Genomic DNA, 21845 nt, shown 5'->3' with positions numbered 1-21845 from the left:
TTATTGATTTAATTGATCATGACTGATATTTTGTGAATGTAATCATGTAATCAATTAAAAAAAAAAAGTAACTGTCTGATCTGATGTCTGTCTAACCTGAAAAAAATATCTTACAATATGCCAGTGTGATTGTTTTGTCTCAAGATGCACACCGGTAATAGTTTTTAAGCCACGTTTAGGCTATAAAAGCTACTTAAATGTGTTAATTTAATGCCTACTCCTGTCTGTGAAACCAGGCCAATATAATCTAATTTGTAATCTAAGTTTTTACTTTTTTGAATCTGATCACGTAATCAAGATTAGTAGTAGCTACATAACTACCCAGCATTGTGTAATTAGCCTTTGTGCTGCCATGTTTTATTATTGGTATAATTATTAATTTATTACAGTCTCTACACAGCGTGGAAAACAGAACAAACAGCAGGTAATAATAATGGGAGGCACGAGGAGGTGTCAAATGAAAACCGAGAAGGCAGGATGGAGAGCGGATGATATTGCCAGTCTATCGTCAAACTCGTTCGGTTGTTATTCCTCGCAGCAGCGTGTTTTTAACTTATTGTCACTAAAACGCAGGATTTACTGGAACCTATTTTGCCTATAAGATGATACTATTGTCATTAAAACATACTTGTGTCCTTGGACTCGTTGTCTGTGGTGGTTGGTAAAATCAAACTTCTTTAGTTAGTCCTAGAGATGGACATGGAGTCTGCAGCCCCTCCTCAGCGCGTGATGGAGTCATTCGACAGGAATGCCGCGGCATCCGAAGGCAACTCCGAATATTTACAATCTGTAAGCAGCGAATCGAGCTCATTCATCATGGTTCAGCCCAAAAATCGTCTCGAAGTGCCGTCCAGGTTGTGGGTGACTACGGTTGTTGTTATCGTGATTGTCCTTCAAGTTGCCTCGACCACTGGACTCTTCATATACTTGAACATGTCAATGGCACAGGTAAAACTGCATGCAACAAAAAGTTATTACTTTACTTATATTGCTGTTATTACTAACGGTGTGATGTCTGTATCACTTTAAAATCTATTTTCTGTAAAACCATTCCACATGTAGGCTAACATTCCTCAGAACTGGAGATTAGGCTCGTTTTCATTGTGCACAGCTTTTTCTTTGACTAGTCTTGAGAAGGGTATCACTGCATTCATTAGGTCATGGATCTTTGTCATAATGCATTCTGATACAAATAATCAGTCAATACATTTTGCACATAGAATTGCTGAATTCTTTTCTAAATCTTGTATTGAAATCATCTAAGGCTTTCAAACTCCCATGGTGTCCTTTAATTTAAAGTTGTCAAACTCTTGACTGAAAATGTCCTGTGGGGCAAGTTGCATAATGCACTGAATATTAATGATTGTATGTGTTATTAAGATTGTTTCAGCAAATCATTTGTTCCTCTATTTGCCACAAAAACAATCAAATGTGCCCTTTTAGTAATTACATGATTTAAGTATTTATTAAAATTATACCAATTACATCATCTGTCTAATTGTATCTCTCCAAACCAGTATAATAAAATTATTGGGAAAAGACTTTAAAACAAGGCTGAAAGTGGTCTAGGAAACTCCCCTTAAAGATAAAGAAAGATTTGAGCGCTCGGCTAACTAAATCAGAGGAATGTTGTCAGATTGAATTAGCATATTAATTACTTTTAAATCCTCTTCTTTATGAGAGGTCAGTGGTTTTGAGTGTGAGGGTTTTGCAATTTGGGTCACATGTGATGAGTTAGACACAATACACAAGGGGCTCGGGCTCTGAAAATAAACAATACTGTGGAAAAAAAAAAAAGTCAAATGCAGAAGCCTTCGAGAACTTCAAATATCTGTAGTATAATCTAGTCTAACCCTGTTTTTCTAGTGACAGAGATATTTATTGACATTTAATATTATATGAAGTGGTTGCTGTCTAAATAGTTTTCCATTGTGGTAAGCCTGGTCATTTTCTGATATAATTTCCTCATATTATTATTTTGTCATTTGAACCGTTCTAAGCTTTCACTAACTTCCCTGAAATAGTAAAAATATAATTATGCACTTTTTGTGTGCTTTTAGATTTAATTATTTTAGTTTTTGTAAATTTCACCATCATTTATAAGCAAATACACAAGCTTTTGGAACTTTACTTAAGTAAAAATATACACTTCTATAAGTTGAGGCATGAAGAAAATATGAGAATTTATCATGTAGGCCTACTGGGTCTAGACAAAAATAACATTACTTCATGTCAGGTCAAAATAATGTTATGACAATAAAGGCCAGTAGATGGCTAAAGTGTTTTAGGGAGCTTCCTGCTGTAGGCTAATCTAGATTTTATGCTTAGAAAGTGAGTTTTAATTTTCGCACTTTTAATGTTTTACAGCCTCTCTCCTGTTTGTTCAACATTGTGACAGATATATAGATTTTATTCAACACATATTTTAACCATTTCGTATGGTTGTTCAATTTTGACCGCAAACAGCCAAGGTGGGACTTTTTATGACAAGTTCAGTTTTTTTGTTTGTTTAGATTACACATCCAAAAAAGTCACCAAGTTCCCTTTCGAAGAACTTCGACACTGCATCGTGGTGTTGATGCTATGGGAACGTTTCACGTGAACCGGTTTCTGAAGCATGTGTGCATACACGCCAAATTCTGATTGGCTACGGCAGTCGGATGATGTCACAGACATGCTGACAATCTATAAAAGGCCGTCTGAACAACACGTCATCAACTCTTTTGTCTGGAATCTGCTTTGTCTGTGTGAGCATGTTCAATTTTAGCCTGCATGTCTGTTTGTTTTGTAAAGTGTCAAATCAAAGATTGCTAGTGGGTTTAGAAAATGTGTCAAGCCTTGAACAGAAGAAGAGAGTGGGCAATACTGCCACTCCCGTCCCACTTCCTCATCTATCACCATCTCTCGGTACTTAGAGTAGAGAGGAAGCGTCAATGTGTCTCATATGCAATCACATTCGTATGGTCTGTTCCCAAAAGAGGAATGTGGACATTGTCACTAGTAATGTCCCATTTTCCCTTCTGTTGCCCCTCCAATACATGGATCATGGAAGCAGTATTTTGCACTTTCCTTGTGATGTGTGCAGGAAGGTGCTGTTGACAGAAAAGGAAGAGTTATGCATTAGCACTAATAGCATCCCACTCCCTCATCTGTCGCCCCTCCAGCATGGACCTTGAATTGATAGTGTGGACATAGTGGTGGGACCTATGTTAACACATTTCCTGATGGTTACTCCTAAAGGAGTAAATAAACCGCCCGCATTAGTGGCCCACTCTCTGTCCTCCCCTCCAGCACTTTTTTGGAGGTGTATATTATGCGTCTAGCGTTCCCTTGCTAGAACTGCGAGGAATAGCCAACCATCATCCGATGAAGGCCCTAGCAGACCTGTATAACAGGTAGAATGCTTCCCACAAAATTAAATGAATATTTTGAAAGTTTTGTAATGTATTGCTTGGAAAGAAAGCTTTTTAGGATGTTTCATCAAAGGATAAGTTTTAAGTGGACTGGTGAATTGAGATCGATGTCATCGACAGGCTCGAACAGAAGGTGTGGTGGAGGAGCTGAGGTGTCTTGGTCTTCTGAACGCTATGGAGAAGGAACAGGACGTACCTGATGACCTGGTTCAGCTCTTTGGGGAGCCATGCATTAAATTAGCTGAAGGACTCAAAGCCTACATCTCCAAGGTAAAGAGATACTGCATTTCTCAATAAAACATGCAAAGAAATGCAGAGGGGCTTGGTTAAAACAATCCAACATAAAGTTTTACTGATGTATTTCTCCCACACGTTTGGTTTGAAACTGGCTGTATGCAAGAAATTATCCAAAAAATCCTACAAAGATGTTACATATAATTATTTTAGACATGAAAGCACATTAAACACGCAAGTGCATCAAAAGCATGCTCTGCTTCTTATCACTGATGTCTACTGGAGTCATGGGAATGAGTCTGTTATGGCATTTGAACCCTTTAGATATGCACAAGACCAGTGGGAAAGTAGCGGCAGAAAACCACAAAAGCATTCGGCATTATTACAAGTTATTTAACAGATTTCTGCTCACTTGTAAGCAATTTACAATCACACTTCAGTCCTTTTTACTCAAAAAGTTGAAGAAATTAATAGTAGCAGTCATATCAGTAACCTAATAAAAGTATTACTTAACATGGTGTGGATCTCCTCATGGGGGTGGCCATATTGAAATCACATGATTAGCTGAATACTACTCGCTTTACCTCCGTAATCCCTATTATTGGGCACTATAGCTCACTAAATAAATCAGTCCTGGCTGATTTTGAATAGCGCATTGTACAATAGCTGAGGATTTTTTATTTTGTGTAATACTGCATCCACAACACTAGGCATCAGTGTAAACCCCCCTTTATACTTAAAGACAAAATCGAAGGAAGAACGAACAGATGTGACATCATTTCGAACAAAATTAGGCCGAAACGAAGTTCGTTTTGGGAGTTCGAAACAGCTTGCCAAAACGAAGAACACAAAAGAACTTTGCCTTGAGTATAACGGGCATAGATATGTATATAAAGGCTAGATGTGTTACGGCGGCCATCTTGTCACAGACAAGCTGATGTAAGATGAGCGGTCAGCACGAACACAAATACTCTTATCTCGTTGAAATCTTGACGGATTTACAAATGGTTTGGTTTCTTACAAACGTTATTAACGTGGCTATAATTATCTGGAATGGATGATTATTTATTTATAAACTTTTCATTCATAAGTAACTACATCTCTGACGTTTATAACAAAACAAACCGTTTGAAAATCGGTAGAAAATTGAGCAAGTTGTGGTGATTTAAAAAGTACATGTACCATTAACACAATGTTACGAGTGAGCGAGCTGCCTGTGACAAGATGGCCGCCAGGTGCAGACGTCGACCTCCATTTGCCAGCAGCGTGGACGACATATCTAGCCTTTATATACATATCTATGATAACGAGTCCTTTCGGTTCAGTTCACACACACATTGAAGCTTGTTCTCTCTCATCTGTGGATTTAATGGGATTTTTCCATTCCGGTGTTCCAGAAAAGAGCTGGATTGTCTTTGTCATGGACTTTAAATGTGGAAAATGAGTTAGTGAAGTTTATATGTGTAACACTTTTTTCAACCCTAATAGCAGAAATTTCAGTATATTTTTATGCTTTTTTTCCCCACACATCTGATTACATTCTTTTTTTGGGGGGTGGGTCTCTTTTAGGTCACAGAAAACATTATCTCCAAACACACCTTTCAAGGTAACATGAAACCACAGGAATTCAAGTGTTTTCCTCATCGATTGAAGAACAACTTTCTACTGTTGCCTGAACTAACCTACAGTCTCTTTTAAAGTTCAGTAATCTATATCTTTTAAATGACTTTATTTGAGTTGTTTGGTTCACTCTTTGTTCTCGACTGTTTCTCAGAAAGAGTCGCTATCCCTCCACGTACAAAATTACTCACCACTGGCAGCCCACGGCCGTCAGCTCATCTTACTCTCAGAGACAGTGGACTGCAGGGTGAGTTTGCCAGCATGTTTGGGTGTGTGCATTTCTTAGGTCAGCAAAAACAATATTCTGGAAATAACCCTACAAACCACAACCAATAGGAATTCAGTAACATAACAAAACATGTCTGACTCTTTACTGTCTGAAAAAATGTGTTCAACAAAAGCATTGTTGTGCTCACAAGCAAATTTCTTTTAACTTTTAACGCATCTTCTTCCCTACTAAACCAGGTACGACATCTTTAACCCCCCAGACTGACCTTCACCAGTCCTGTCGCCATCCTGTCCGTTCCTGGGGGAACCAAAGTTTTGGCTCCCACCTGCACAACATGACCGTGTCCAACGGCCGGCTGCGTATTCCTAGCGCAGGCCGCTACTACCTGTACGCCCAAGTCTACTTTCGTTATCTCACCCTCTCCATGGACAATTACCACTCTGGATCCGTCAGCCACCAGGTGGTCCAGTGTGTCTACAAGAAGACTGCCTACGCTCGGCCTATTCAGCTCCTGAAGGGCGTGGGCACCAAATGTTGGTCTCCAGACAGCGAGAACGCCCTTCACTCCATCTACCAGGGCGGCCTGTTTGAACTTCGTGCAGGTGATGAGATCTTCATCTCGGTGTCCTCTCCCACAGCTGTGTATGCAGAAGACTCCTCCAGCTATTTCGGGGCCTTCCTGTTTGACCTCTGAGGGAAGCAGTTGGGGCTTGTGGTCTCATTCCAAGGGGAAAGGAAATTGTTTCTGTCTGAGGGCCCCACATGGGAACCATGAAGAGAGGAAAGCACAGATACTCCACCATCTGATGAGTTCAAATGGCCCTGTAATGAGCAAACAACTCTTATTTTTCAGAAAACCATCTTGTTATTGTGGTCTGAGATGAGGAAGACCGTTTGACCTTTGTGGGCTGAGTTTTATATGGCTCTGGACTCCCATCTGAATGGGAGAAAATCTGTGAGGGCTTTATGAAGACAAAGCTGATGTTGACCTGAAAATGATGACAATAACCACATACAAATAATTCCTTAAAATTAAGACTTTTTACCTTGAACAAATGCACAAAACTTTGTGCAAGCTGCTACTAAAAATGCATACAAACCATGCCAGATTAATAGCCTGCTTCTTTTGATGTTTTTTTTTTTTGTCTTCTTTTAAATAAATATTATGTTTATATTGTTCATTCTTTCCTAAAAGGAGTGTGACTACTCACGGATGAGAAGTCTCTTATTAAGGAAACTTAGCCACCCATAATGTATTATGAGTCAAACATGTGTCATTCACTTGTGTCTGAAGTAAAAGTCTAGCAAATAATCTAGAGCCAAAATGGGGGAAGATTAAGAGAGACATCACATGACTCATATTTTTCAAAATAAGCCAAAGTTAATATAACCGTTGTTAAAAAATGTTTTTTTTTGTGTCCAATCTGAAATAGGTAGGACATGAGTGAAACCAAAGGAGAAACTCACAATCCACACAGAAGAGAGCATGTTACATGTAATTTTATTTCATGTAGTGCTTATGAATAAATTACAATGATAATGTGACATTCTTATTTAACACTAATGGATAATGCTGAAATTAAAAAAAAAAACAAGTTCACATAATTTAAAAAATAAGTACAAAGAACCCAACAAAATGATTTCTGGCTTCTATTACATATTTTTTTCCAACAAAATTAGTACACAATGCTATAAGATGTTCTTAATAAAGTGGCCCTTAATTTTTTCTTTTAAAGGACTGACATTTTGATAAAAAATGTAAATACTGTGGAAGTTATTTAAGGACTGAGAACCAGCCAACAAACTTTCAAGTTTCAAGTACAGTTTTAGCATTCATTTTATGTCCCACTGTGAATTAGCATAGTGGTTTGGTAGGCTAGCAGAGAAATTCAAATGATTAAAAAAGGTTGAACCAGATAGATGCAGACTTTAACATTAAAATGGGTTCAAATCTGGGTTTGTATGCATACCATGAAATTACACAATTCAGATGACTACATTTTCCATGCTCGGGTTACATTTGGACGTGCATGTGATATGAATATAAATGGTACATGCAATACACATAAGGAGAATCTGTAGATGGAGAAAACATGGGCACCAATAAGTCAAGCCTCAGAAAATGTCAATGAATGGATAATTAAAGAGTGTGCCAACAGAAGCTAATCAGAATTAAAGGGCAAATCTGAATTGTATTACTGAGTTAATGGTATAATGTAATGCATTCACTTGCATTAATTGCATTAGTTTATGTTGTCCAAAAATCACTTGCATAGGGAAATGCTACATACTCTGTATTTTTAACAGTGGTTTTAAGAGCACAATGTTTGAGAACCACATCAAATATTTATAAGTTTGGGGTCAGTAAGATTAAAAAAAAGAAATATATCAAATTGATCAAGTGACTGTTATTTATTTGATATTTATAATTGTACAATAGATTTATATGTATCACGGTTTCCTCAAAAATATTAAGCAGCACAACTGTTTTTAACATTGCTAATAATAAGACTATTTCTTGAGCAGCAAATCAGCATATTAGAATGATTTCTGAAGGATCATGTGACACTGAAGACTGGAGTAATGATGAATGCAACAGTATTTCACAATATTACTGTTTTATTGTATTTTTGATCAACTAAATGCAGCCTTTATGAGCTTAAGTAACTTTTTTGCTTTCAAAAACATGAAAAAAACTTACCAACCCCAAACTTTCAAATGGTAGTGTAAAAAATGAAGTTGTAATTTTGAAAAGTGCATGTAATATGAAAACAAATACAGAATGTATCATTTAATGCATCATCGCTTGGGAGAAACGGCACAATGCTGTGTATGACGTACAAAACTGAAATGTAGCGAAGACTTAACAAAATAAGGAAACTGTGAATCATCAGACTCATAAATTAACACTCAAAACCTAATTGATAACATTTAGATGGTGGAATACTTGCAAGTGCTCCTTGAAATGACTAAAAATGTGCATGAACATGTAAACAACAAATAAAGGTTTTAACTTATGCTTAACATCCATCGCATTGTGGAAGAGAAATATGCAATGACTGATATCACTATACAAAAATGTCTCATAGATGAACCAAGGTAGGTGAATGTATATGTTTAAACAGATTGATGCTACAAAGTGTTATGATTTCATCACTTGTCCGTGTGGTATATATTGTGATATGTTTTGATGCTTTGATGTTAAGATAGGTTGGCTATTTGCAAACACCAAGACTTGGTTGCATTCAGTCCCACCTCGTAAGCTTCTTGCTGGGGTGCATAAAACACTTCTGAAGGTTCTCAATCCTGAAGTTGTAGCGCCTGCACCAATGAGGCCCTAAAAATGGATTCACAGTGTGAATGGAGGCAAATCCAGTACTGGCAGTTCTGTAGTGCAAATCATTTGGCCAGACTGGTGTTTTCTGCCCAGTGGGTTGTTTCAAACTAGCTGGTGTTTCATAACAGCCCGTTTGGCAGTTCAGTTGAAAAGAATAGAGTCAGGGTCTCGGTTGGCCATCTGGGCCATGTGTTTCAGAATGTCTTTTTTGGTGATGATGCCCAGTAAACGCCTGTGGGAAACAGGAACGATCATTATATTGAGCTAACGTGGACTCAAAAATAAGAGTCTGTAAAACTGCAAAGCTAAACGAACCAAGCACGTACCCGTTGTGAGTGACGAGACACTGGCGCAGACCCAGCTTGCGAAAGATGTCCACCACAATGTCCATGGCAGTGTGGTCTGTTACGGTAAATGGGCTGAGATCCATGATACCACGGAGCTTCAACGGGGGAGGGCTGTTGGGTGGCTGTGGAGGTGTGTATTCAGTGAAGAAAATTCGGGAGGCGCTGACCACACCTTCCTGCCGCTGACGAGCATTTTCTGCCAGAGGGAAATGGAGCATAATAAACCTTCTCATGAGAGACCTATAATTCACATGAGTCCTATAATAATACAGTAATAGAGAGGGATAGTTCACAAAAAATATCTGTCCAAACCTGTATGACTTTCTACTGTGTAACAATATTTTTGTCCATACAATGAAATGTGCAAAACAACTATGGGCTCACTCCATTGACTATAATTATATGAACAAAAAACGACTTGGTGTCTTAAAGGAGTTGTTCACTTTTAAAAAAAACATTTGCTGATAATTTACTCACCCCGATGTCATCCAAGATGTCCATGTCTGTCTTTCTTCAGTTGAAAAGAAATTAAGGTTTTTGATGAAAACATTCCAGGATTTTCTCCATATAATGGACTTCAGTGGGAACCAAACGGTTCAAGGTCCAAATGAGAGTTTCAGTGCAGCTTCAAATCGCTTTAAACGACACCAGACGATGAATAAGGGTCTTATCTAGCGAAACGAACGCTCATTTAAAAACAAAAAATAAAAAAAGTTTACGTTTTATAAGGACAAATGCTCGCCTTGCTCTGTTCTGTGATGCACTTTCATGACTCTCCTGTTCGAACTCGTTCATCAAAATGAACGAACGAAATGACTCGAAAAAAGATTTGTTCATTTTGATGAAAAACCTTAATTTCTTTTTGACGGAAGAAAGAAAGACATAGACATCTTGGATGACATGGGGGTGAGTAAATTATCAGCAAAAGTTTTTTTTTTAAAGTGAACTACTCCTTTAAGGCCAATTCACATCGCACTAACAGACGGCAAGGGACACACAAGGGACGGCAAGGGTTTTGTTGGATCAGTGTGTTACCCCTGTCAGAGCTTGTTTTCACTGATTGAACAAGCTGAATCGTATTTAGCATGTCTGAGAAGTGACGTGCTATGATCAGGTGACTGCGGTGTTGGTCTGCATCTGTCGGTACAGTGTGAATTGGCCTTTAGAGAAGAAAAAGTCAAAGATTTTGAACAACATAAGGTAAAAGTTGATCGAATAAAATTTTTGGGGTGAACTATTTTTTTAATCTACGAAGATCTGTTCATCATCAGTAAGCACAGTTAAAGACCTAAGGGCATTTTATCATGTTTGATCCTTAAGTTTGATTATTTTTGACATAATCACGACAATCGGTCTGAGATTGTGTGAATGGGGTGGGTTTCGGCAAACGCCTTGCGAAAATGAAATGAACCCATAAAAAACTGCAACATTGTAAAAAACGTAAGTCCCTGTTTTGGAACAAGACAAACAATGTACAATGTGGTCTGAAAACCGCAAAAGAAAGATCACCATAAAAAAAAATGTAATCTCTTACCAATAGAGATGACCAGATCCCTGCGCTGCACAAAGCCCACAAGCCTCTGAGACTCATGTGAGACGACCACAGGGAAGCCGCTGTATGATGTTTCAGCAATGAGCGACTCTACTTCCTCCACGCTCATCCCGTCCTGTGTAATCACAGAGAGTGGGGGATCGCTTCGGCGAGGTCGCATCACATCCATGGCCAGTGTCTTGTGGCTGAACTCCTCCTTAGACTCCAGGAAGGGGTAGCCGTTGAGACGGATGTGAGCTTCATAGATGCCCTCTCGACCTAGAGCATCTGCCACCCATTTACTAGTCATGGTGGCAGCCATGAGCGGTACGATGTATTCCAGACCGCCCGTTAGCTCAAACATGATGACCACCAGAGAGACGGTCATACGAGTCACACCGCCTATGAAAGAAAGACAGGTCTGGCAAAAAGGCACCTGGACAAGCCAGTAATGGCACATTTTTGACAGAATAGAGTTTAAATAAAATTGAAAAGATTCTTACCCAAGCAGGCAGTAGCGCCCACCATAGCATAAAGGCCTGGAGTGATGCAGTCCGCTCCAGGTGAGCACCAGCCTCTAAAGATTACCCAGTCGTGGTGGTAATATGCCAGCTGCTCCATACCCACACCGAGCAGTCTGCCTGCGATCGCTCCCACAGCCATACTGGGGATGAAGAGACCAGAGGGCACCTGGAAGAACACACAGGAGAAGACCGAACAGACAACGGCCTGTGAGAACATCAAACTATTCAAAAAGGAAATGGAAAGTGTGTCAAGACCTTAGGAGGCAGAGAGAGGGAGGGATGGATAATGGAAGAAAGGAAAATAGAATGGATGAAGAAAGAAAGAGAGAGAGAAAAAAAGAAATGGATGGATAGAGGAAGGAAGAATGGTAAAAAGAAGGACAGAAATAAAAAAAATGGATGGAAAAAAGGAAGATAGGGTGCATGGATGAAGAAAATGAAAGAAACAAATGAAGGAAAGATGGATCGAAAATAGAAAGATTGGAAAAAAGAAGGCCAGAATGAAAGAAATGGTGGATGGATGAAGGAAAGAAGGAAGAACAGAAAAAAAGACAAAGAAAGGGATGAATGGAAGGAAGAAATAATGGCAAAAAGGACAAATAAAGAAATGGATGGAAAAAATGAGGACAGGGTGGATGGATGAAGGAAGAAAGAAAAAAATTGATGAAACAAATGAATGGAAGATGGATGATGGAAGAAAGAAAGAAGGAAAAAAGAAGGACAGAAATAAAGAAATCAATAGATGGAAAGGATGAATGGATGAAGGATAGAAGGAAGAACAGGAAAAAGACAGAAAAAATGAGAGAAGGTAAGAAATGAATGAAAGGAAGAAAGAAAGAATGGTAAAAGGACAGAAATGTAAGGAAGATGGGGTGAAAGGATGAAGAAAAGGAAATGAAAGAAACAAATGAAGGAAAGATGGATGGAAGAAAGAAAGATTGGAAAAAAGAAGGCCAGAAATAAAGAAATGGTTAGATGAAAGAAATGATGAATGGATGAAGAAAAGAAGAAATAACAGAAAAAAGACAAAGAAAGGGATGAATGGAAAGAAGAAATAATGGTAAAAAAGGAAAAAAAGAAATGGATGGAAAAAAGGAAGATAGGGTGGATGGATGAAGGAAGAAAGAAAAAAATTGATGAAACAAATGAATGGAAGATGGAAGAAAAAAAGAATGAAAAAAGAAGGACAGAAATAAAGAAATTGATAGATGGAAAGGATGGATGGATGAAGGACAGAAAAAGACAAAGAAAGAATTGGAAAGAAAAAGTGTGGATGGAAAAAAGACAAAGAAAGAACGAAAGAATGAATGAGAGAAAGAAAGAAATGGATGAAAGGAAGAAAGGGTGAAAGGATGAAGAAAGAAATGGATGGACAGAAGGAAGAATGGGGGAAAAAAGACATGTATGATGGATGGAGGGATGGAAAAAGAAAGATGTAATGAATGGAAGGAAGACAGGATGTATGAAATTTGAAATTTGATGGATGAATGATGGAAGACAGAAAGGATTGATAGATGAAAGTAAGGAAGGATGAATGGATGATTGCTGCCACTTGTCCTCTCCTGCTGCCCATATAAGGGACCACAATGGAAATAATTCTTTGGGCTTTGTTGTGTTATCCCTGACTATTTATTTATGTTTTAATGTATGTCACAGTTTCATATTTTATATTTAAGTGGTCAAATCAATTAATCAATCTAAGAAAGGAGGACAGGATGGCTGGCTCTGCCCCAGTACCTTCATGCCGAAGGTCACGACGGTGATGAGCATCTTGAAGATCAGGGCGAGCGAGAGCTGCCACATGGCTGTGTACACATCATGTCCCGCGGGCCTGTCGGGCAGAGCGTCGCTGCTGCTCTTGGTGACGCTCACGTTGGCGTAGTTACACAGCTGTGAGGAGTCCAGGAGACCACAGTCATTGAACAGCTCAGAGATCAGCTCGCTGGTGCTCATACGGGTGTAGCTGTTGGGGAACGCCAGCAGAGCAGTGACCGCAGTAACAACCAGCACCTCCAGCACGGGGTAGTGACCCAGCCGAGTCGTCTTACGCCGCCGGCACCACGCGATGTTCGCGCGGATGAAGAAAGCTCCCCAGATTCCCCCGAAAATACCCAACAGGATGAAGGGTATGAGCTCCAGCAAATGCCAAGGGGAGTGGAACTCCACATAGAAGAGCACCAGCCTGCTGTTCCCAAACGGGTTGATGGAGCGAAGGGTGAAGGCCGCCACCAGCGCCGCAAAGAAAGAGCGCCACAGCGTCTTCAGGGGGAAGTAATAACTCACCTACAGGATAAAGAGAGTCATTCAAAAAGACACTAGATAATGCTGAGAGTATGCCAACAGAAGTTTGTTAGGAGCATGCTCGCCTCTTCCAGACTGAAGAGAACGCCACCGATCGGAGCGCCGAAAGCTACCGAAACCCCAACGGCTGCTGCGGCGGACAATACCTAATCAACACACACACACACAGAGAAGACCAAGCTTATCACTGAAAAGGCTTGGATCAACAAAGGCCTCAGATGTCAAAATAAAACGTGATCTCATGTTTGGTCTCATCTTCGTGATGTCAATAAAAACATTCTCACAACGAGTGATGTTTAAAACAGAAAACCACAAAAACAGGCAACTACAACGTCCTTAGCGGCAAGCCGCAAAAATGTAACAACAAATGCCCCTTAGAGGCACTGTATTTATAGGGAGTGACAGATGGGAGATAGAAGTTAGTGCTTTGCTCCTTACAAACAAGGATCGTAGTCAATAGTCACACAGGAATAAGGGAAGTAAGTTCAAATTATATTGGATATGACAGACAAGTGTGTTTCTTAAAGGGATACTCCACTTTTTTTGGAAATAGGCTCATTTTACCACTCCCCCAGAGTTAAACAGTTGGGTTTTACCGTTTTCTAATCCATTCAGCCGATTTTCAGATATTTAGAAGAATATCAATAACCAGACCGTTTCTGGTCTCATTGACTTCCATAGTAGGAAAAAATATACTATGGAAGTCAAGTTAATGAGACCAGAAACTGTTTGGTTACTGATATTCTGCTAAATATCTGAAAATCAGCTGAATGGATTCGAAAACGGTAAAACCCAACTGTTTAACTCTGGGGGAGTGGTAAGATGAGCCTATTTTTAAAAAAAGTGGAGTATCTCTTTGAAGGGATAAAAATTATCCCATCATTTACTCACCCTCAAGCCATTCTAGGTGTATATGACTTTCTTCTTTCAGACAAACACAATCAGTGTTATATTAAAAAAATATCATGGCTCGTCCAAGCTTTACAATGGCAGTAAATATAGAGCCTGTGTTTTTTGAAGCCCAAAAAAGCGCATCCATCCATCATAAAAGTAATCCATACAGCTCCAGGGGGTTAATAAAGGCCTTATGAAGAGAAGCGATGTGTTTTTTTAAAACAAAAATATTCATATTTATAACTTTAGAAACTATAATCAGTGGCTTATTTTAATAAAAGAGGGGTTTATAATATGTATAAAGAGATCAATCACATTTACTCATCATACCTCTCGCCTCTTTGCCTCATTCTTGCGGTACTTGGTGAAGAGGTGGCACAGGATGTTTCCACAGCAACAGGCCACATGGACTAGAGGCCCTTCTTTGCCCAGACTGAGTCCAGATGACACAGCCAGCACGAGGGTGATGGTTTTAATCATAAGAGTCCATTTACCCAGGTAGCCCCTGATGATAAACCCACTCAAGATGGTCTTGATCTAGAGGGTCAAACAAAAACTGTGACATTTGAACAGTGGTTTATACTTTATTATATATTACTGCAACAACCTGCAAGATAAAATATTATACATGCACTAAAATCCTTTAGCATACCTCAGGTATTCCAGAGCCACAGGCATACGGGGCGAAGGCCCTGACTAAAGACACAGCCAGGAAGGAGAAAAGCAGCGCCCAGCACACATACATCAGGTAATTCATGATGTAGGCGAAAGGGCCGTCATTGGAGCCGACGATGAGCTCTGCCCAGCTTTTCCACTGAGGGCAATTATCTCTCTCCTGGAAGGTCGTCTCATTGGAGTTCCAGCAGCAGTGCTCATGATTAAACCAGAAGCCATTCAGACACACTCCCTCTTTCAGATCGGTCATCCAGTGGGCAGAGATGTCGATCCCAGCAGCCAGGGCACCTGGAATCAAATAGAACAGCACATGCTTTAAAACATCACGGTAAGGCCAGGTGTTTGCGATGTGTGATTGGTGCTCTGTCTATAATCACTCTTTAATATTATAGAGACAAACCAACCTGACATCAGTCCCACGAGCAGCATGAGAAGCCAGCCGGAGAAGGCGTCACTGATGCTTTTCAGCAAAGCCCAGGTTGACTCTTTACTCTTGGTAGCAATCTACCATGAAGAGAAATTGAAGACCACAGACAGTCAAGTCACCTTTATTTACATAGAGCTTTACATAATACAGATTGTTTCAAAGAAGCAAATAACAATCATTGATGCAAACTTTAATTATGAGACAAACTCAGTTTAAGTCACATATATAACCAATACACAAATTCACTCAATAGCCGATACACATAACTGTCTTTTTCTTAGATATCGAAGATTAATATCACAGCGAAGATATAAATATCACTGTCGGGTAAGAAAGACACTTGTCCAGATTCCTCTGCTCACTTATTTCTTATAAATACCCACTGCCATTAACTTGTGAAGTTTACTTAAATGTTTTTTTTTTATAATAAATTAAAATCATAACAACAAATAATAAATTAAAAGTCACATACGTGACACGCACAGCATATGAGCTTCTATTACGGCCACGTTTAGAAAACACACTCTGTAATAAACATAGAGATCTTAGTCCCGTCTGAATCGGTACATGACATCACAGAGGTCGAATGATAAGAATTGTAACTCAAACTTTGTTTAGAAAACTAGTTTCATCTGAATAGGGCTTAAGTAAACCAAAGGTGACTGTGGCAATGAACTCTTTCAGGTGATGGAAATGCAGAGAAAAAAACTGTGGGAGAAACCAGACTCGGGCTGGGCAGTTCTACTCTGGCCAAATGAATGAACATGGTGTGACAAGCTTATACTACAGCTCAAGTGTTTTTAATTGGTTGGGATACACAACATGCACGATTCGTTTCTTTCCAGGCATTAAAGATGATGTTTAAAAAGTCAGAAAGATTCAACTGAGTATTGTCACCTCTCTGTGGCGATCTCGGTCCTTAGATTTCTCTCGGACCCAATCGATGGTGTTGAAATCTTCATATGTGCCGACCCCCGGCACTGGCTCATCTAGTAAATCCATCAGTTTAGGAACCCCATTTGGCCCAGCTCCATATGAACCACCTGCACAGATGAAAAAAAAAGAAAGATATAATAGCTGTGCGGAGCAATGACGGGCCCAAGCCAGTGGCACCGCCACCTTAGGTGCCTTTAGGATAACTGTGCACGACAGGCAATATTAATGTACAAGAACCATTCAAATGGTTAGAACCACGATAGGCTAACATTACAGTTAGCAAACCTCACCTCACATGAGGGCTGTTTCCTGAATACCATCACGATTGAAACTGGGACATTGATTTCAAACAACAGTTCAATAAACAGTTACAATTAACTTTAAGTCACTTACAGTTTAGAGGCAATATTGACTGTTTTTGTTTTGTTTCAGAACAGCAACGCGTTTTCTCGTTAGTGAGTGATTCAACATTTTGAACTAATCGGTCAACTCAAAGATTCAAATATTCAATCCATAAAAACATCAAATGACTCAATGACAAATCAATGACTCGCTCATTAAGATGGTCGCCTGGCGACACCTAATGGCGGTTTAGTGTTATGGTTATCAGTATCATTCTTTACAACGATTATTTTTCAGTGTGATTTAATTTGAGCGTCTTACTATTCTAAATAATTGAATTTAATGATCAAATGTAGAAATTAGAAATGAAAAATGAAGCATACATTTAATAAGACTAGACTAGGGGTTGCCCTGCAGATATTACAATATATGCAGATTTAAATATATCATTTGTATCCAAGGCTGCATTTATTTGATAAAAAACAAAACAAGTAAAAACAGCAATAATATTGTGAAATAGTGTGACAATTTAAAACAGTTTTCTATTTTAATACATTTTAAAATATATCAAAGCTGAATTTTCAGCACCATTACTCCAGTCTTAATACATAATCATAATATGCTGAATTGATGCTCAAGAAACATTTCTTATTATTGAAAATGGTTTTGCTGCTTAATATTTCTGTGAAAACTGTGATAATTTTTTTTCAGGATTCTTTTATGAATAAAAAAAGTTCAAAACAACAGCATTTATTCAAAATAGAAATTGTATGTAGCATTACAAATGTCTTTACTGACACTTTTGAACAATGAATTGCACGCCTGCTAAATAAAAGTATTAAAAAAAATTCTGACCCCAAACTTTTGAATGGTTGTGTACAATGGCTCCAGTCACTTCATTGTCTATATATATTTTAATAATTTATTAAATATACATCACTAGTAAATATTTTTAAATATTATATTACATTTTAATGCAGTATTATCTATGAGCAGATTGCATTAACATTTACATATTATTCATATTATTATGCAGTGTAAGGCATAGGTGGTGGTGCATATTACTGTTCCAGTGTTCACAGTTCTTCACATGACTTTCATAAGAATGATTTTACAAGTACCAAGAACAGGAAAAAAAACTTACTCAACAAAAAACACAGCAATAAAACTAGCTATGGTTAATAATTATCTACCTTCTAGAAAACAAAACTTCATTTTATATTAATTACTACGCCATAAGGACACAAAGACTAAAACATAAAAGTCTTTTTGTTTATGAAAAAATAATCACAAAATGTTAGTGTTTGAGAAAAAAATAAACCATAAAATGTGTGGAAGTAGCAAATCACACAGCAGACACTACAAAGCAACTAATATCAAAAGCAGAGGAAGTTCAAGGGAAATAAATGGATGTAAAAACCTGACACCTGTAAAAATATGAAACTAGCTAGCTACAAGAGAAAAAAAAAAACTCGAGGGGACACTTTGATCTCTTCGATAAAAGGATTTCTGAGGGGGGGAGGCAAATACCAAAGTTGTGACCTCAGCGAATTCTCACCACTATTTTCTCACAGACTCAAACACCAGAGACCTATTCATTACACATTTGCCCCCAAAACCTATATCAAATGATGACAGAAAGGGAAAAAGCTATGGGAATCTCATGAATGACAATAAAAATGAAGAAAGGAACGAAAATGAATAAGGATAAATCTGGGTGGTAGCTACATTGGAGAAATAATAAGACATATATTGTCACCTCTCCACATCACCATTGTCACTCGGGCCATTTTCAATCCCCTTTGTCTCATTTGACTATAAACGCAACACATGAGTTTGGGTAGGTCTGTCACTCACCTGAGCTATAGTCCCGTTCTAGAGGAGGTACGTCATCTGTGCTGGAAAAGTCCAGCGTGGCTCCTGCTATTTCCACCATGTCCTCATCGCTGGTTCCGCTCTGCAGGCTGTTGAAGCTCTCACTGCAATAGCCAGTGTTGTCCATCGTTCCTCCGGACTTTGGAGGACATAGAAATGTCCTTTGACCTGAGCACAAGAGACTCTGTTTAAGTTAAAGCTTGACAGGTCCCGCCCTACTATTAATGTTTACCCGTCACTTCAAGATTGAATACTAACTGCATATTTACATCATGACTTTTTAATTCCATTTATTATGATTCTCTGGACTATGTACTCTGAATATAGAATTTACAATAGTCATAAAGAATTTAATAAGAAGAATGTATTTATTCAAACCTATGCAGAAAATGTTTTTCAAATCATAACTATGACTCTCTTTAACATCCTTTTTAATTTTTATTGGATTTAAAAGTTTACAATTACAGGCAGCCAATGGTACATTACAACAAAAACAGAGATAAAGTTGAATAAAAGACTAAACTGTTCGCAAATATATCATATTTTTCACACTTAATCTTGTTTTTAGGTAACTTCTGCCTTTAAAATTAAAAGCAAAGACTTATTTCCAGCATATATACATTTATCCTATAGAAGTAGCAGACTAAGTTTGATTAAAGGTTTAAGTTACTATCTGAGTTAGTAAACGAAAGCTAAGAAAATCAGCAAACTTCAAATATGGGTCATTTTAGCTTAGCCAACTAGCTTGCAAAAGAAGTATGAGTAACATGGTGGTAATATGATAAATGGTAGATGAAAATAGAGTAGAAAAAGCGCACGTAACACTCTTCCTAATCTGATTTAAGATCTCAGCAATGGGGAACAATGACAAATGTACAAAAATACTCATAATACGGCTGGTTAGCAGGATAGCTAAAAGGATTGCTTGCTAACCAGCTGTAATTTTCATAAACTTAATACCGTGGCGTGGCTTGATGGCATCAAGTTGAACTATTTCGGAATATATTTATAATTTTAACATGCCGTATATTGCCTGTACTTTGGTTAAAGCATAGACAGCAAAAGTAACAAACAAACAATTACCTTGTTTGCTATCTCAAGCGCCGATGCCAATGACGTACAAATTAAGGCATTTACAGCCGAATGCCGATTCACAAGATGTGTAGATTTCAGCATTCGATTAAGAATGTCTCTGAAATTTGCTAAATCTATCAGCAGTTTTTGTCAACCTCAGACAAAAAAAACCTATATATATATAAAACCTGTTACCTGCAACCTTGTGACAATTTTAATGTATTGATTATTTCTTATTTATTTTCGTAAGTTTATATATTTTGTAATTAAATTTAATGTTTAGGCTATTTAATGCCTTGTGTAAAGGTTTGATTTTATTTTATTGCCTTAGTTGTATTGAATGCGCACTTGAAGATAATATAAACTAAATTTAAAAATCCCTTTCAAATGTACCTAAAACACTTAAATGACTGTTTCTTAACACATAGGTACACTTCTAAAGGTGAACTTTGTAAAATTAAATGTTGTATTTTAAAGTTAATTTTCATTGTTTATTTTAATGTGTTGATTAACATAGGCCTAAAGCACGTTCTTGGTTATAATTTTAACTGCAGTGTTATTGGATATTACATTTAAAGGTAATATTTCATCAATGTCATTTCTTTTATATAAATACTAATTGGTTAGCCTATACTTAATCATTATAAATAATTACAAATATATTCAAATGTACTACATGCAAATGCCAATTGAAATAACTTTTAAGTAGCCTATATTCTAGCTTATACAATTCTTGTCATTACATTCGGTATTACCGGGTATTACACACACACACAGGCAATCAATGAGTGGCTCAATGTTGCCATCTATAGGTGAGACAGCGCAGACAAATGAGGCGACCTCTTGATCATGTGTTACTGATTTTGTGTTGTAATGGACCACATGGACTTTGTTTTATTTCTTTAAACGGCATCAATACCTTTCTCTATAAAAAACATGAATTCATGTACTTCACAAATAAGTAATAGGCCACAGATTTTCAAAAATATATATATATTTTTTTATATATATATATGTTTTGAAAAAAAAAATATATATATATATATATATATATATATATATATATATATATATATTAGGGCTGTGATTAATCGCATCCAAAATGAAAGTTTTTGTTTACATAATATATGTATGTGTAGTGTGTATAATAATTTTGTATATATAAATACACATATGCATGTATATATTTAAGAAAAATGTATGAAAAATGTATGAAATGTAAAATATTAATTTTGTATAAATATATATATAAAGTATATACATGCAAACATTTCTTAAATATATACATGCATATGTGTGAATTTACAAAAGAATTATAGACACTACACAAGCATATCTTAAGTAAACACAAACTTTTATTTTGGATGCGATCAATCAGCCTAATCGTTTCACAGCCCTAATATATATATATATATATATTTGAACTTTCCAGTCTGTGCTGATTAAATACACGGACTGGCTGAATATACTGTTCTGTCATTTGGAGCACAATCTGAACTTTCACCGCTCAGCAGAGTATTAAGTTAAGCACTGCAGGTCATTCAGCATCATGCTGTTGTTGGCTATTAATAGACTATTAACTATTTTTTTTATAATTTAATCAATTTAGAGTTTAATTTAGAGAATTTAAAGTTTACTTGAATTTTTAAGAGAATTATTCTTTTAGGTCCTGTTATTGATCATTTTGTAGCTACATTTTAAACGGTCCTGTGTGACAAATGAAATGCATAAAAAAAGCATGCATGATAATTAATACAAGACAAAGCTAAATAGGCATCCATTGCAACCTTTTCATTTCGGCTGAATTATTCTGCCTGTGCAATGTTTCATATTCATACATTAATTAGGTCTATTAAATTAATTAGGCCTATTTTTAAATCAAAATGACTGATGCAACGGCATGCAAGATTCTTAGTATGAACATGTTATCTGAGTGAACATGATGACCTATTGATTCAGAGAGATGGATGGGAACATACTTGCCTCTTGAAAATTATGTTGAAGGTAAAAAAAGAGATAAGAAACCTTTGTGTATTCTCCATTATCAAATACTTATTTGATAATGGAGAATACACAAAGGTTTCTT

General features: G+C 37.4%; 2 protein-coding genes across 3 annotated transcripts; one reads left to right on the top strand and one right to left on the bottom strand.

The window, feature by feature from the left end:
* The first annotated feature begins 461 nt into the window (after positions 1-461).
* tnfsf10l3 (tumor necrosis factor (ligand) superfamily, member 10 like 3) lies at positions 462-7744 on the top strand. Its single transcript, XM_039693840.2, has 5 exons — positions 462-948; positions 3534-3683; positions 5217-5253; positions 5422-5514; positions 5733-7744. Exons 1-5 carry the CDS (start codon positions 694-696, stop codon positions 6188-6190), a joined length of 993 nt encoding a protein of 330 aa, XP_039549774.1. The 5' UTR covers positions 462-693; the 3' UTR covers positions 6191-7744.
* On the bottom strand, positions 6981-19849 carry clcn5a (Cl-/H+ antiporter 5a). Of its 2 annotated transcripts, none has more exons than XM_039693841.2 (12): positions 19769-19849; positions 18668-18853; positions 16430-16575; positions 15510-15609; positions 15083-15393; positions 14761-14967; positions 13602-13682; positions 12973-13518; positions 11215-11401; positions 10715-11113; positions 9160-9376; positions 6981-9065 (listed from the first exon to the last, which is right to left on the bottom strand). In XM_039693841.2, exons 2-12 carry the CDS (start codon positions 18810-18812, stop codon positions 8975-8977), a joined length of 2430 nt encoding a protein of 809 aa, XP_039549775.1. In that variant the 5' UTR covers positions 18813-18853; positions 19769-19849; the 3' UTR covers positions 6981-8974. The 2 variants fall into 2 exon arrangements, with proteins under 2 accessions (XP_039549775.1, XP_088979559.1); XM_089123433.1 differs by lacking the exon at positions 19769-19849 and adding an exon at positions 19646-19747.
* Positions 19850-21845: the final 1996 nt, after the last annotated feature.

Source organism: Pimephales promelas, chromosome 19 (genome assembly GCF_988280905.1).
Source record: "Pimephales promelas chromosome 19, fPimPro1.hap1.1, whole genome shotgun sequence".
Classification (NCBI taxonomy): domain Eukaryota; kingdom Metazoa; phylum Chordata; class Actinopteri; order Cypriniformes; family Leuciscidae; genus Pimephales; species Pimephales promelas.
This window is presented reverse-complemented; position numbering and strand designations above follow the sequence as displayed.

Coding starts and splice junctions, on each gene's coding strand:
- clcn5a (XM_039693841.2), bottom strand. CDS start 18,812: ATGGACAACACTGGCTATTGCAGTGAGAGCTTCAACAGCCTGCAGAGC. Junction 13,683..14,760: donor ATGAGGCAAAGAGGCGAGAG/GTATGATGAGTA, acceptor TGTGTTGATTAG/GTATTGTCCGCCGCAGCAGC. Junction 11,402..12,972: donor TCGTGACCTTCGGCATGAAG/GTACTGGGGCAG, acceptor GTGTTCTTCCAG/GTGCCCTCTGGTCTCTTCAT.
- tnfsf10l3 (XM_039693840.2), top strand. CDS start 694: ATGGACATGGAGTCTGCAGCCCCTCCTCAGCGCGTGATGGAGTCATTC. Junction 949..3,533: donor TGAACATGTCAATGGCACAG/GTAAAACTGCAT, acceptor TGTCATCGACAG/GCTCGAACAGAAGGTGTGGT. Junction 5,254..5,421: donor CTCCAAACACACCTTTCAAG/GTAACATGAAAC, acceptor ACTGTTTCTCAG/AAAGAGTCGCTATCCCTCCA.